General features: G+C 32.6%; 1 protein-coding gene across 1 annotated transcript in view; it reads left to right on the forward strand.

Moving 5' to 3' along the window:
• Positions 1-15,912, forward strand: part of fng (Fringe glycosyltransferase) — a 119,353-nt gene that overhangs the window by 100,556 nt on the left and 2,885 nt on the right. The window contains exons 7-8 of the mRNA XM_018520563.1: positions 9,644-9,809; positions 12,251-12,336. Of these exons, the coding sequence (XP_018376065.1) occupies positions 9,644-9,809; positions 12,251-12,336 (252 nt within the window). The remainder of the gene's footprint in view (positions 1-9,643; positions 9,810-12,250; positions 12,337-15,912) is intronic.

A 15,912-nucleotide genomic window follows, 5' to 3' on the forward strand; every position in this document is an offset into this window, starting at 1 on the left:
GTACATTAAATTTCATAAATTTTCATGAAAAATGCATTAAATTTTATGTACATGTATATAAATATACTTTTTAGTTACAGATACATTAGATTTAATGTAATGTTATGAAATTAAATTCAAATTAAATTCAATTATGTAACTTAAAAGTTAATGAAATTTAAGAATATTTCTAACAGTGTATATAATAGTTATGGAGATCAAGTAATACGCTTTTCTTTTAATTCCGTATGTATACACACACACATATATATATATATGTGTGTGTGTGTGTGTATATATATATAGAAGCATGTTTCATGAAAATCGATATCAATCGTGTTTAATACTGCGTGCTATAAAGTACAAAGTAAGAGGGTTTATAAATTTGTTCTATCCGATCGACAACCTACAAGTGTATATGCGGGTACGCGTATTTGACGATCAATAAAACGCTCTTTCAACCAGCGGCTTTCAATCGAGTGCTATTTTGCAAGTTGAAACGTATTAACGCAACGTTGCAGAAAGACGTGGAATATAAACCCTTTATTTACGATAGACAAGTTTGAATATGAAAACGTGCCGACACATCGAAAATATAGATACTTGTTTTTAATTCATATTCATATGCAAATTATATCTGTATATTACAATGATGGCATGCAGATAAGTGTAAAATTTATTGAAATAGTGGACCGTTTTTCAATTATTAAAGAAATTTTATAAATCAATAACGAACTTTTTATTCGAGCATGTTTCTTCGGTAATCTTTTGAGTTTGTTTCTTATTTGGTTTTGAAATGATAATTAGCATAATGATAAAACAATATGTACTTTTAATTTTAACTTATTAACGTATTTATTAATTTTCGATTAAGTTTGTGAGCAATAAATTCGAGATTAGAGTAATGAATTAACAATTATGACTAACATTTGCTTATGTGTCAAATTCAAATTTTGAAATTGAAAATCTCAGGCCAACTAATTTTTGTAAATCTATTGAGCCTCGCTAAATGATTTTAGAAAATTAATATTCTTTTGCACAAGTTGATTAATATATAATTATATAACGAGAAAATAGAAGTTAATCTATGATTCTTGTAATTTAATATCGCTATTATTTTTTCGTTCGATTAACAAGATGAGTACAGAAATTTTTTAAATCACTGGCGACAAAAGAACGCCAATCAAGAGAGTTATTCCTCGAACTTCGCATCGCGTGTTCGAGTATCTTTCGCCATCGAAATTCGAACAAACAACGACGAAAAGCATCAAGGACACGTCGTCTTCAAGGAGGCGAGACTCACTCCTCTCGCGTACCACGTCCCTGATTCTTTTTCCTTATAACCCCGAAAATTCGATTTCGTTGCCGCCAGGTATTTTAACGAGACCGATATTCCGTGACGGCGGTGTGCCGAAAGGATGGCGGGTGACGAACGACGGGGTGGAAGCGGGTATGTGTACGCGAATTCGGGACTAATCTGCCCAATTAAAAAGGACCCGGTGACCACAGTGGAGAGAAACGGCGGGTACGACAGGCACAGATTCGAGAATCCGCCGATGGTATTCGCTAATGAGTGCGATTCCTCTAGCCCTCTCGGTTCTTCTCTCGCTCCATTCTACTCTCGCCCTTCTCTTCAGACTTTTTTCTCCCGCTCTCTTTTTCGGCTACGTGTCTAGGCGGTCGCGATCATAGGGGTACTGGAAAACGTTAATTAAACACGCCACTTCCGAGCGCTTTGCGTAGAACAGGATCGCCGTTAATTGGACAGCCGGTTGAGACTTTCGACGAGTTATCTCGTCGTGAAGCGTGAGAATATTGCGCAGAGAGTAATTTCGACAAAACCGGCCAGGAGGATTTTCTTAAGCTCGATGCTAAAATATTTACGAGATTTATGAAACGAGTTTTTAATGACCAAGGATTTAATCCTTTACTAAGCACTACTTGTCGACCTCTTTCAGATAAAAATATAAAAATTTTGAAGCTTAACAGAAGAATCTTCTCTTATTTATTGTTAATGACAAAACTGAAAAGTTAATTTATCTAATTCGTTTAATATAATTAGGTACATTCAATTATACTAAATTATACTAAATATAATTGTATGTATATTAAATTATTTCATATAAATTTATATAAAGTAAAATATTTTTTAATTTACATTAATTTAAAGATCGATTGAATCATTGGTGGCTGTTATCCGGTTTCGACACGCACATTAAATTAAATTTTATTAATAAAAGTCGTATCGCGCCATTTACGAAATAAATGCACCTTATTATCGGAGATGCAAATTGTCCAATTTTTTTAAGCGAGCGAATTCTCCGCAATAAACATGATCATTTTCTCCTTTCCATGCGGAATCACTCTCGTTAATAAAGAACTTGTTAATTAGAAGACGTACACGACGGAAACGTCAAACTGTTTGAAAAAGTGTTGGATAGAGGTCCTCTGTCAAAGAGCATTATGTCGACGTAGTAAGTCTCGCATCGCGAGTGCTTCATTTCGTCGTTACCTTATTTTATCCTGCCAAGCACACCTGCACTGCCTCCCTTTTCCTTCTCTTCCTCCATCCATTCTGCCGGTTGAGAGGCTCTCGTTGCATCGCAAATGTATGCAGGTCGTACACGACCTAGCCTAAGAAGCGTATTTCTGGTTCCGCACATTCAACGGCTCCGAGAGATGTCGGATTATGTATCCGATGGTCGTCTTAACAAATGAGAATGCGGTGATCCGCATCGTCAGAGGGCATATCGCCAGAGTTTCTATAACTTAAGCCAACCGAAAGATCTAGTTTTCAAACAGGATTAACTATAATAGCGATTCCAACGGATTCTCATCGTGATTTCTACGTGATTATTCCAGATTTATTAATTTTAAATTGAATTTCTATATTTTATAATATCTTTATTCTATGTTGGAATTATCGAATTATTGAATGCGAAATATTAAGGCCATGACACATCATAAAAAAACTTACGACGTAAGACTTAAGCAATAAGAAAATCAACATGGTTAGGTTAGGATTTTTACCGTGATTGGTCAATTCGCTTATTTCTTAAGTCTTACGTTTTAAATTTTTCTATGTGCCATGATCTTTAAGGCCGATATTCATAGTCAGATCTTATATTCAAGATCGTCTTAAGTACAATCTTAAGAAGTCACGAAGCAATCAGAAGGCCGTATTAGCGTCTTAAGACATCACAGACAGTCTTGAAATAAGAACGGACTATGAATACCGTCCTAAAATAATCGATGGATAGAATATAAATTCCTGCGACAGATAACGCTAGTATATTTGGCAATCGTATCGCGGATACCTCATGGTGAAATACCTGAGAGAGAATACCTGAGCTGAGAATGAGGAGTTAGCTTTAAGCACTTGACGAGACAACATGTCTCATAATAAGTTATCAGAAGTATATCTATATATTATAATTGATCGTCGAAAAGTTAACCAATTTTCATATTACTCAAAAAACAAGAAGATTCGATTAACTATAAATACGACAGTTAAATTTGGTCCTTCGAACTGGAATCACCGGTAATAAACAATCAATTCGTATATACTGTTAGATATCAAAGGAGTAATCCTCAACCCTTTGAATTAAATAGCATTTTGTTATTTTTAATTTTCATGTGTTTCAAAATGTAAATTAATTCATTTCTGTAGTTAGTTTCAAAGTAAACGTCGTTTATAATATATGTATTTAGTAAATAGTGAAGTAAATTTGAGTCAAATTTAATATATTTTCTTGAGTTACATTGTTTAATTCCATTGTTGTAGTCAAAATAACTCAAATTGAGTATAATTTGATATTATGAATTTAATAGAGTATATTGAACTAAACCCCAACGAATACCGCAAAGACATATCGAATGGAATCGAATCAAACAGAATCGGAATACAAGGCTTCATCACTTTTCAAAGGTATTCAAGATGAATAAAATTTACAATTTAGAGCTAATTTCGAATACTTGATCCAAGGAATTCGGGTCCAACGTAAAAGTTGATGTACGTAACACACGAAGCTTTAGCATATCGAAAAACCAAGTATCACTCGTGTTTATATATCGTGTATATATATATATATAAGATAGGATATATCCTATCTTGGAATAATACAATTACATGTTTGTTTACTAATTATAAAGTGAAATCTTTAGTTCTAATTTAGTCGCTCCCGATATTTAGGAATTTCTTCTTGTCTTATCCTAACATACCGAACGTGTTTCCCATTCCCAAAAGTCTTTCGTGTATCTTCGGGCCGCGACGGCGGTGCCCCTTTGAGACATTTGTCTGTTCGTGTTCTTTCACATGTCTGGCACTCTCCTCCTTTCTCTCACGTAAAGTTACTGGTCAATATATATACGGGGTTTGGTCACCGAAGTTGTGACTACCTGCCGTCGCCTCTAATTGGCACGATTTATGTCCGTCGTGGATCGTGCATCTCTCGCCTCGCGCTCGCGGCCAGCCATAGACTCTTCGCCTGTCGAAATTTCCATCGATTCGTGCGAATCGGTGTCTCTCTTTCAAGACAAGACATTGCGACCACCTGTTGCAGGGCTTTTGCAGGTAGACTACGTACGTGCTGATTCACGTTAATTTCATTCGACACAATATCGTTCGGAAGTTCAACGATAACCGAAGAAAGCGTCTAGCATTCCTAAACAAGGGTTATCAGCGTGATACAGCAGTTAGGAGAATCGGTTCCGCGTTCCCTAATGGAGATTACGTGTTCGCGTTACGAGGTGGTGATTGACACGATTGGAAAACTGTTTCGCGATCGGTCGTGCGTAAATCTCGTTCGCGTGCGCACACGTTATCTATATCATGATCGGTTATATAGTAAATAAACCAATTGGTCTTGGTTCGACTTGCTTACACTTTTTTTACATTTTTTACACTTAAAATGAAATGGGTACACAGAGAAAAAGATTTCTTTGAATGTAATAAATTTTATTATATCCAAATAAATTTGTTATTGGGAATGGTCCAAACAAACCAATATTTGAATCAGTAAGTGCGATTGTTTGAATTTGAAACAATGTATATCTTTGTCTTAAATACATTATTTGTTTGAACAGATAATATCTATCTTCAGTATTCGCGTGATCAACTGTACGGCACAAACATAATTGATGTAACACATAGCACTACTCGTTTACCTGTTGTTAGACGTATAAGCTATTGTTTCCATATTTTCGGTCAAAAAATGTAATGATTATTCTAAGAAAGCAATTATTTACATGGTATAACCTAACCTCTACCATATGAATATATTTTGCCATGTTCAAATAAATAATTTGTTTCATTGTTTGTATTCATTGTAATAAAATAATATATTATTTAATTGAAAGATATTACTTCAAATAATAATGTTATTTCTGTCAAGCAATAGAGATTTCTCGAATAAAACAACAAAATTTGTATTCAAACAAATAATATTTCGTACAAGCATATGTTGTTTCAATAAAACAAATTTTAGTCAAATAAATAGGAATACTAAATCCACAAAGAGAGAGAGAAACCTTTTTTTCTGTGTATATATTTGACGCTGAAAAGAGAGAAAACGAAGATGCTGAGTATAAAAAGTATAAGCAAGTCGAACAGACCTATTATCATCGTCGTCATTGCTAATGGTATCGATAACTATACGATACAATGTTCAACGGTGGATCGGGTTCTATTAATAACGCGAATTAATAACGGATTAATCGATGGAAATTCGTTACTACAGAGCCGTGTATCGCGTGTTGGTAGCAAGCATGCTTAATAAATGCGAAGGGAGGTCGGCTTTAATGCGGACCGACCAGTTTGAAGCGGAGAAGCGGTAGCGATCGCGCAACAGCAACAGCAGTTACGAGCAGCAGGTGCGTCTCCCACTCTGACTTAATCTACATGAGCGGAATGCAGCCGAATTAAAGCTCCGGTCTTCTTGTTGCGATTGTCGTCGCCACCGTCGTCGGCGTAATTAAACGTTCACGTCACGCGCACCAAAACCACGGGTTTCATTTCTGCGCCTTTCTCTTTTCTTCGTCGCGCGAGAGCTCCGACGAAGAGAAGCCAGTAAATATTCTAGATTATAAAGAAGAGTAACGATCGGACACGAGCACGTTATTGGGTGAAAAGTGATCGTTACTTCGCGCGCGATGGCTAGACAGAACACATTCGTGCTCTAGCGTCTGCTTTGATTAATGCTAAGATTAATGAAGTATATGACGGTGAGAAATGAACGTTAACGCTTCGTACACGTAATGGTCAATCTCGTACGATTATTGGCGAGTTATCTATGGGAATGTCGAATGATCGAGTTGCCAGGCATCGTGTATCTATGGTTGCATAGACATGAGAGAACTACATGATGGACACTATATGATTGGTCTTGTTTCACGATCCCACCCTGATTCTGGTCAAGCCAATTATCCCCCCCCCCTTTTTTTTTGAAGGGAGTGGTATCCTTTTTTGCGACAATCTTCGCCGTACTTGTATACACTCCTCCTTCCATACCTGAGAGCAACTTTCGCATCAGGACAGCAGCGTTCTGCCGCCGCGTTTCCGGCCGACCTTAATCGTGCATGCGTGACGAGTGCCACGCGAAGGACTTAAGGACCTTAGCTGGCATCGCGTGACTTTCAGGGTGGTGCATAGGGCCGGTAATTTATTCCCGCCGGGGACCCTGTCCTGAGGTTCCGTGACGTGTCTCCGACTTTTTTTCCCCCATAATTCGTTGCGCGCGGATGAACGACCGTCGCGAAAGGGGTTAGCGAAGACCGGGGGACCATCGTGCTTCTGCGGGCGCTCGAACACATAAGGTGCGTGGCGCCATGGGAATGAGTTAATTACTTCATATGCAACGGGGGTAGTGGCCGGTAATTATTTCATGTAGCAGATGCCCGTAAGCAGACGTTGAACGGTCGAGCGACATCGATAAATTACATTCGTATATACATCACAGCGTTTTTAATAAAATTAATAATTAGTAGCTATTTTGATGTTGATTGAAAATACTAGAAATATTATATAATAATAATAATAACTGTGCATGTAAAAAAACAATATTTCTTAAAATGCATGTATTTTATTACATTTTTAATTGTATATCACCATACCAAGAGTTATTACATTTATAATAATTTATTTGCACATTTAAGTAATACATTATGTTTGATTTTATATTTGATTTATTTATCGTGCTAAAACAATTTTTGTAATTATTAATTACAACTAATTAATTTTTTTCTCTCTATAGTTTCTTCAGCTAAAAAATACATATTGTAAAATTAGCAATTAGCTCAATTGTATCAAGTAAAGAATTAATTTACTGAAAATATTTATTTATAATTTACGTTTAAGTATACAATTATTATTTAAAAAGTTGAATAGATTTTTTCGTTGATTTAATTAGTTTGTTCTAATATTACTGTTTCATAATTGTACTAAAGGGAGAAAGAAGATTTGTTTTGAAATTTTTGTTAATCGTTTTTTATTAAGTATAAAGTAATTAAATGGAAGAATATTACGAAATAAGTGTGGCTACAAGGTATGAATTATCGTTAAACGCATTAGTTGAAAAAAAAACTCGTGGATATCTATACATTTTTATATCTGAACAAAGAACGTTGGAAGATCGAAGTAACAAAGTTTAAAATGGCCTGGTTAATTTTCTATATCTTGTGTAACAACGGTTATTAGATTTTCGATCATCAGGATTTTGTCTCTTGACGATATTATCTTACCTACATCCGCTCCTCCTTAAGAAGAGTTGCATGGTATAGATTTTATAATGTTTTTTGGTTTTACGATGCTTGAGTCTTTAGTTTAATGCAGACATTTATTAGAATAAAAATTATATATATGAAAATATTTTTTTCTACATTTTTTAAGGAATTCTTTTATAAAATATTTATTTAGATTTGAGATAAAAAATTTTTATGAAATAAGTCCTCTAAAATTATTTAAAGTTATAAAAGTAAACATTTTTTCATAATTAATAACTTTTTATAAAAGAAAAAAACAGAAATAGAAACTCAGGGTAAGATAAAAAATTGTGATTAAAAATTAAAAAAAGTTACTTTCTAAATATTTCTGAAAGTAATATTCGAGAAAACAACGCTTTTTGGGCTTTCACGGGTATTATCTTCAAAAATATCACAGAAGAGGTTTGCGGATTATTACCGTGTTTTCATCCATTGCCATTAGGTAAACTTTCTGATATCTTTGAAGTATTCGAGAAAATAGTTTCTCCAATCATCATCAGATAGCAGCAGTCAGCAGTCAGTATAAAAGTACCTCACATGACCACGCGAGGTCTCTTTCGTCATCTCATTAGAATCCCTATCTGTGGATTCTACTGTTACGACGCCACGGCTTTCGTTCGCAAGTCTGTTCGGGTTGTTTACACTTTTTGCACTCACTCGCTTTCTCTCTCTCTCTCTCTCTCCACTGCCTAAATATATATTTATTTCATTTTTAAATTTTTTGGGGGATTTCAAGCAACGCAAACAAACTTCATATTTCCACAATCTAAAAGATAAAATTTATAGTCACATGTAGTAATTGTTGTGCAAGCAACCATTAAATATGTATTGAACAGATTTTTACTTTTAGAATAAGGATTCAAATTAGTCTGATATATTACACAAAAGCTCCATTTTTGTTGAATTCCTATGTCAAACAAATTCGATCGGTCTGTTTGTTGAATATAGGAGCGTTCAAGTTGACAAAAAAATGTATCTTCCAACAAGCGACACAAATGACGGTGTGACAAAATGGATCATTATATCCTTGTTGTTTGCAAATGTTAAATGAAGATGATATGATCTCTGTGTCGCACTATGTCGCTTATTGGAAGGTATACAAAACAGCTAGCCTTCTCGCAGAGTCACTTATAGATCTAACCAATCACATTCAATGGCTCATCGAACAGGCTTGCAGCTTTGTCCGGTTTTAACGCGTCCTATGATTGGTCCTCAGATCCGTTAATTTTGAAATTTCAAAATGGCAATTGATTCTGGATATGTCGAAAAAAGCAATTCGCCGGTCTTTCATCATTCGGTGGTTCGGCATAGGGGATGTCGCGGGGTGGAGAAACGAAACTCATATCCTAACCTTTCAATCGCACCTGCGAGCCCCCCCCCCCCGTGGTTGGCGTCATGGCGTCAGTCAGCTGTCAGCATCGGTTGACCTTGCATCATTCGGCGTTAGTCAGCGTTGGTGAGCGTCGGTTGACCTTGTATTATTTTCACACTTGTATATTTATCATTTATTTCATAGAGTGCATACTTAATAGAATGCGTTTGTGAGGATTCTCAACATTAAGGAGATTCTAATTATTAACAAAATCGAGAAAGTCGAAGACATTTCCTGGAATGTGACAAATGCCGGCAGTATTGATTGCCGCAGTATTCATTGATACAAGTAATCTTTTCTATGTAACAATAGAGATGCCATCATGTGTCGTTACATAGAAAATTATAGAACAGGCAAATATTAGGTATATCTCCAGCGTAAAGCGATGGTAAGCCGAAAATAATTCATAATAATCTAACCGTAAACGAAATCGCTAACTTTTCTGATCGAGCACGTGGATATTTTTGTAATAACTTTTCGAGATCTTGTGACCGATCGCGCGAATAATCGTCGACATTATTATATCTGTTTCAGTGGAGGAAAGTTTATCACTGTTGGCGACAGAATTAGGTTGCCAGATGATGTAACGATGGGGTACATCATCGAGTATCTTCTGAAAAAACAGCTCACTGTGGTGGAACAGTTCCACTCACACTTGGAGCCGATGAAGTTCCTAAGCAAGGATACTTTCCATGAACAGGTAATTTCAACATTCTTTTCTTTCTAAATTCTATTTTGAATAAGAGAATTTTATATTTTAGAGATTATTTTGGAGACAATTTTTCTCATATTTTTTTTTAGTATACTTTAATTAAGCATTTGGTAACTATATGATGGAATTTGATTTGTGATCTCTATTTAGGTGGTGTTGAGACGCATTACAGTAGATAGTTGTTGCTGATTTTTCATGTAATTAATTTCTTTTTTATTGACTTGGTCAATCAAATTTTTGAACTTTAATCATTAAATTAAGAAGTCCATTTCAACAGATTTGTAAAGTTAGCACACTATTCTATTAATATATAAAAAAAAGATAGTCTCAGTAGCACTTTTCATAATTCTGTAGTTGTTTATCAAGATAAAAAAAACAGTTCTGCATTTTTTACTCTAAAAAAAATAAAAATTGGAAATATAACATGCTAACTTTATGATTCTAGCATAGCACTTCTCTAAAGTACAAAAAAGAAAAAGAAAAAGAAAAATATTTCCATTTTTGGTTATAATTCCCGTTAGTATTACTCAAGTTGTACCAACATATGTGATTTGAAAACAAAATTTTAACAATTACCAATTTTAATAGACTTTAAATGTAAAAGGCAATATTTGGAAAAAAGTGTTGTGCTGTAATTTATCACAATTCTAACGATATTTCTGGTTCTAGCAGAATTGTATGCTCTGTAATCATTTTCAAACACAGTTCCAACTGCTACTTTTTCAATTTTTGTTTTTAAATTATTTTTAGACAAAATTCGGAACTCTTTATTTTTATAAAGAACCGTAAAACTATGAAAAGTGTTACTGGACCTGTTATTATTTATTTTATATTAATAGAAAGTTGTGTTAACAGATCCATGTTCTGTAAAATTAGCAGGGCATTCTATTATTAAAAAATGATGTTAGTTCCAACAGCATTTTTCACAAATATAAAAATGCTGTGCTTTACATTCTAGCACAATCCTCCTTTTAAAGTATCAAGTAGATGCTACGAATATTAAAACATCTGTTAAGTTTTTTCGTTAAATTTAATCTATATTTATTATTAAATGATGTTTCAGGATAAAATTTGTATAATTAATAGTTTTTATATAATTTTGAATAACCGTATTCCATAGCAAAGTATCGTGCTGATAACTTTTAACACATTTGACTATAGTTCAGTTTCCGTGGAATATGGATGTTAAAAACTGTATAAAAATTATTAGTCGTTGGAATTTCGGCTTGAAACGTTACATAATAATAAATTTAGCTTAAAATTAACGAGCACATTTAACAACTGTTGAATATCATTTGGTACTTCAGAGGTATAATAAGTGTGCCTTGCGCATACTGGAACGTTAAGTTAGTACAGCATTTAAAAAATTTTTAATTTCTTGGTATTAAAAAAACATTTTTTAATTTTGGTCAATCGGTAGAACCATAAAAAAATGCTATCGGAACTATCATTGTTTTTTTTAACATTAGTAAGACGCCGTACTAATTTCACAAACATCACTTTAATGATATTCGAATATCTACTATAATTTATCTGTCTGCAGAATGATTTGTTACTATAATTCAAGATAGAAATAATCAATGTTAATGTCTGTTACGTATTCTGGGCATATAATGGTCGCAATAAATAGCATGATGATAAATAATGATACAATAATAGGATGATTTGAAGCCCACGGATCAGACCACCCGGAGCACTATCTCTGTTTTATTTCACAAAATATAATAGTCATTATTTAATCGTATGATTTCCGTTTAGTATTAGTTCACACGCTAAAAATATATGATTTGTCAATTTGTCAATTTTTTTATCGATAAGTGTCTATTAAATTGGGCCTATACATTACGTTCTCCTTTATGTGGAACGCATGTATATGCTGCATCATGAATATACGTAATAATAGAAGAAATCGAAAAGGGAGAGGAGTAGGAGAGAGAGGGAGAAGACTTAATTTTGACATTTATTAATATCATTTTTAAAAATTCGATTAAAATTTCATCGAAATTAAATTATTTTATTCAGAATAAAAATCTCATTTTTAAACCTATTACCTATCGTATATTTGATATGTTAGAAATTATTTTTGTTTTTTAAATTCGCGGTTTTTTACAATAAATTATTTATAAATTATTAGCTAATTGTAATATAATACATGCGTGAAGATCAAATTATGTGTAAGTGATTGTATGATCAGCGTAAGCAAAGCGCTGATACAAAAAGTATTCTTTTTCATCACCAGTATATTACTGGTATCAGATTTCGCAGAAACTAATACACACACATGTATATATAATACATCAAATAAACGATGTCGCTCTTAACATCATATCAGTGACGTTACATAGTTTCTTCTAATATACAATTTTTTCTGTTGATAAAAAGCTTTTGTGATTTATTGAATTAAACTATTCTTTTTTTTTGTTTTCCAGGTTTCCTTTAGTTATTCTAAGGGACCGAGAGACGAATGGAATATCCTAAAGATAGATGGTTTCGATATGAAGGATGATCCAAAGAGGTAATATTTCGAATTTTATTTTACTTCCATGTTCTTTAACTTTTTTTCAATATTAAAATATTTTCATTTTTGATGTTTAATTGATTCATACTATTAATTTGTTGATAATTTACGCATAATACATACATTTAAAATTTATGACAAAATTCTATCTATATTAATTTTCTATTTATTTTTAAACTTTCTGCGAGCTCTTCTGATGTTGCATCAAAGCTTCAATTGCGTCTAATTATTAACTTCACATAAAGTGTTCGTATAGAATACCAGATAAATAAGAAAACTTTTTGAAAGAGATAACTGAATTAAAATATTTTCCTCGTCTCTACAAGGAAATCTTATAATATCGCAAATAAATATTGCAAGATTTATTTTTTTAACTTTGCGTTGTTCTCTCCGTTGGAAAAAATTATATCATAGATGAATTACGCAATTGTAATTCTGCTTAATTTTATTGAATTTCGATCAAATTGGATAAAATTTTGATGTTTTTTTTTCACGCTTATCAAAAGTGTCAATAAACACAACCCATAAAAAGCTTTTTAGGCTTTCACGGTATTATTTTCAAAGGTACTCGGAAGGTTTGCAGGTTTTTTTTGCCATGTTTTTATCCATTCTAATGCCAACGTTTCGTGAACTTCGCCGTTCACTTCATCAGGGCGAGGAATGTACTGATACTCAACTCACAGGAAAATAAACAATTTTTTAATTACAGCTAGTTTCTAAAGTCTAAAAACAGTTCATTATTTTAACATTGTTTTTGCAAGAAACGTGTAGTGTTTTGAAGAAATAAGCAAATTTCTATACTATTAAAGACTTCGTTAATAATATATTAAACAAGTTTGATTTAACATGTATGGAATTACAACATTAAAATTTTATTCAATTTATCTGAAATTCAATTTTGGTGACGTTTGAATATGATCCTTTATCAATCGAAATAGATTGTGAATTAAGAGAAAAGTTGAAACATTAATTTTAATTTTTGCATATTTCTCTATTATATAAAATAAGTTTGACAAAAATTAAAGATTATTAAATACGCATTGATATATGTATATACACACATATGCTGTGTATATATATGGAGCATTCCATCCTAAGTGTGCCCGTGAACCTTTGAATTTTTGATTTGGCTGAAATTTTGATATATTAAAGTACTCATCGAACAAGCTACCATGATTTTTTTCAAATTTTTTATCAACATAGTTATGATATAAATTTTTTTCAAAATTCGCAGTTCCAATTTCCGAATGCCTATAACTTTGCGAAAAATAATTAAAATAAAACTTTTTTTAATTGTTTGTTTTTTCTTTACTTAAAAAAAAAAGAATATCACAAAAATTTCCAAAAATTAAAATAAAAATTTTTTTTAGTTTGAAGCAAAAAATCATCAATTTTTGAAAGTATGATACATTAAATTTTTTTTTAAAAAACTAAAAATTGTTTTTACTTTTGAAATTTTTTTGATAATTTTGTTTTGAAAAGTAGAGAAAAAACAAACAATTAAAAAAAAATATTTTATTTGGATTATTTTTTGCAAAGTTATTATACGCATTCAAAAATTGGAACTGTGAATTTTGAAAAAAATTCATATCTCACATGATTATGTTGATAAAAAAATTTGAAAAAATCATGGTAGCTTCTTCCGATAGGAATTATATCAAAATTTCAGCCAAATCAAAAATCCAAAAGTTCACGGGTGGCACACTTGAGATGGAATGCCCCATATATATGTATATACATATATATAACACACACACACAGCACTTAAGATCATTTTTATTCTAAATTACTTCGTATAATTTTCGAAATGAATATCTTTTGAAATTTGCGAAACCATATTTACTCTACTTGCAAATAATGGGGTTAAATTAATTCGCTTTCTTTGTTAGTCTCTTTTAAATAATTCCATATTTACACGCGCGAGTAAATGATCGTTTTGCAATGATCGTGCATTTTAAGTGTAAACATTTGCAATTTGCATTCGCGTTAATGTACGTGCGCGAAATGCCTCATGTTTTCTGTGTAATTGGCTCCGGTGAAAGACGAAAGGGAGATGAGTAATTATGAGGACATTACAACGTACTCTCATAAGTTTTAATTGACTTTATAATAATTGCGATTTTTTATAAGCGCGTTTTTCTGATTTCTATCTTTATTTTTATTGAGCGAAAAAGATCGCTTAATTTCCTTCTTGACGTAAATTTTTCGTATCGTGAATATTTGCCAGGTTTTTTTATTTAGTGAGGAATAAGTGAAGTTTGTGAATATTAATGAAGAAAGACATTGAAATGAACTGCTAGTAATGTACTTAACGGTTTGCGTTATAACCGACGATAAAATGCGGATAAACCGTGTTTTTTTTCTTTTTGTCGGTTTTCCTGAATGACGTTTTATTAAAAGTATTATATAAAAGTTTATATTACGAAAGTTCGCTATATTGATTGGTTATATATATATATATATACGAGGTCTGATAAAAAAATAAGCGAATTTTTTGAATTATTCGACAACGGAGCGTCCTAGCGACTTGCGATTTGCAGCAATACAATCGTTATAATCTTCCGAGTAACTGGCTTTTAAAAAATTGTTTACATCTCGTTTAGTTTCAGAGTTATTGCTATTTGAGTGCAACGTGTTTTAGTGTTCGTGGCGATTTTCGCCTCGAACTGAATTTTTATTTTGGGAACAAGAAGAAAAAGTCGCAGGGAGCGCAAGGTCTGAGGAGGCTGGGAGAGGACAGTCGTCTGATTTTTAGCACAAAACTTGCGAATTGACAAGGCTGAGTGGGCAGGCGCATTGTCATGGTGAAGGAACCACGAGTTGTTTCGCCACAACTGTGGTCTCTTTTTGTGAATTTTTTCGCGCAATTTTTAAAACGCCATCGTAGTACTGATGGTTGATTGTTTCACCTTGAGACAAAAATTGCAAAAATTCATTTTGAGACGAAAATCGCCACGAATACTGTTGCACTCAAATAGCAATAACTCTGAAATTAAACGAGATGTAAACAATTTTAAAAAAGCCAGTTATTCGGAAGATTATAATGCTGCAAATCGCACGATTGTAATGCTGCAAATCGCACGTCGCGAGGACGCTCCGTTACCGAATAATTCTAAAAGTTCGCTTATTTTTTTATCAACCTCGTGTATATATATATAATTAAAATACATAAGTGGCATTTGTCATAGTTGGATATATTTGAAAAATTTATTATTCAATTTACATAATATTGCATTAAAATTTAAGATTTTATTGAAATATTTGTTATAAATAGACATCGGATTATATGCATAATCAAAGTGTTAAAATATGCATGCAAATATGTATTAAAAAAGACCAAAATATACATAAAATATGCACTATAAAAAAAACGACTTAATTTAAGATGTATATTTTATTACTTTAATGCCAAATTGAACTAACTCAAATCAAATTATCTCTTTGAATTAAACAAATTACAGCAAAATATTGGAAAAATCAGGGAATGGAAGTAACTCGTTACTTGTAACGAAGTTACAGTTACAAGTTACTTTTTTGGTAACTTTACTAGTAACTGCGTTACTTTTTTTCTTT

This window comes from Trachymyrmex cornetzi, unplaced genomic scaffold (genome assembly GCF_001594075.2).
Source record: "Trachymyrmex cornetzi isolate Tcor2-1 unplaced genomic scaffold, Tcor1.1 scaffold92, whole genome shotgun sequence".
Classification (NCBI taxonomy): domain Eukaryota; kingdom Metazoa; phylum Arthropoda; class Insecta; order Hymenoptera; family Formicidae; genus Trachymyrmex; species Trachymyrmex cornetzi.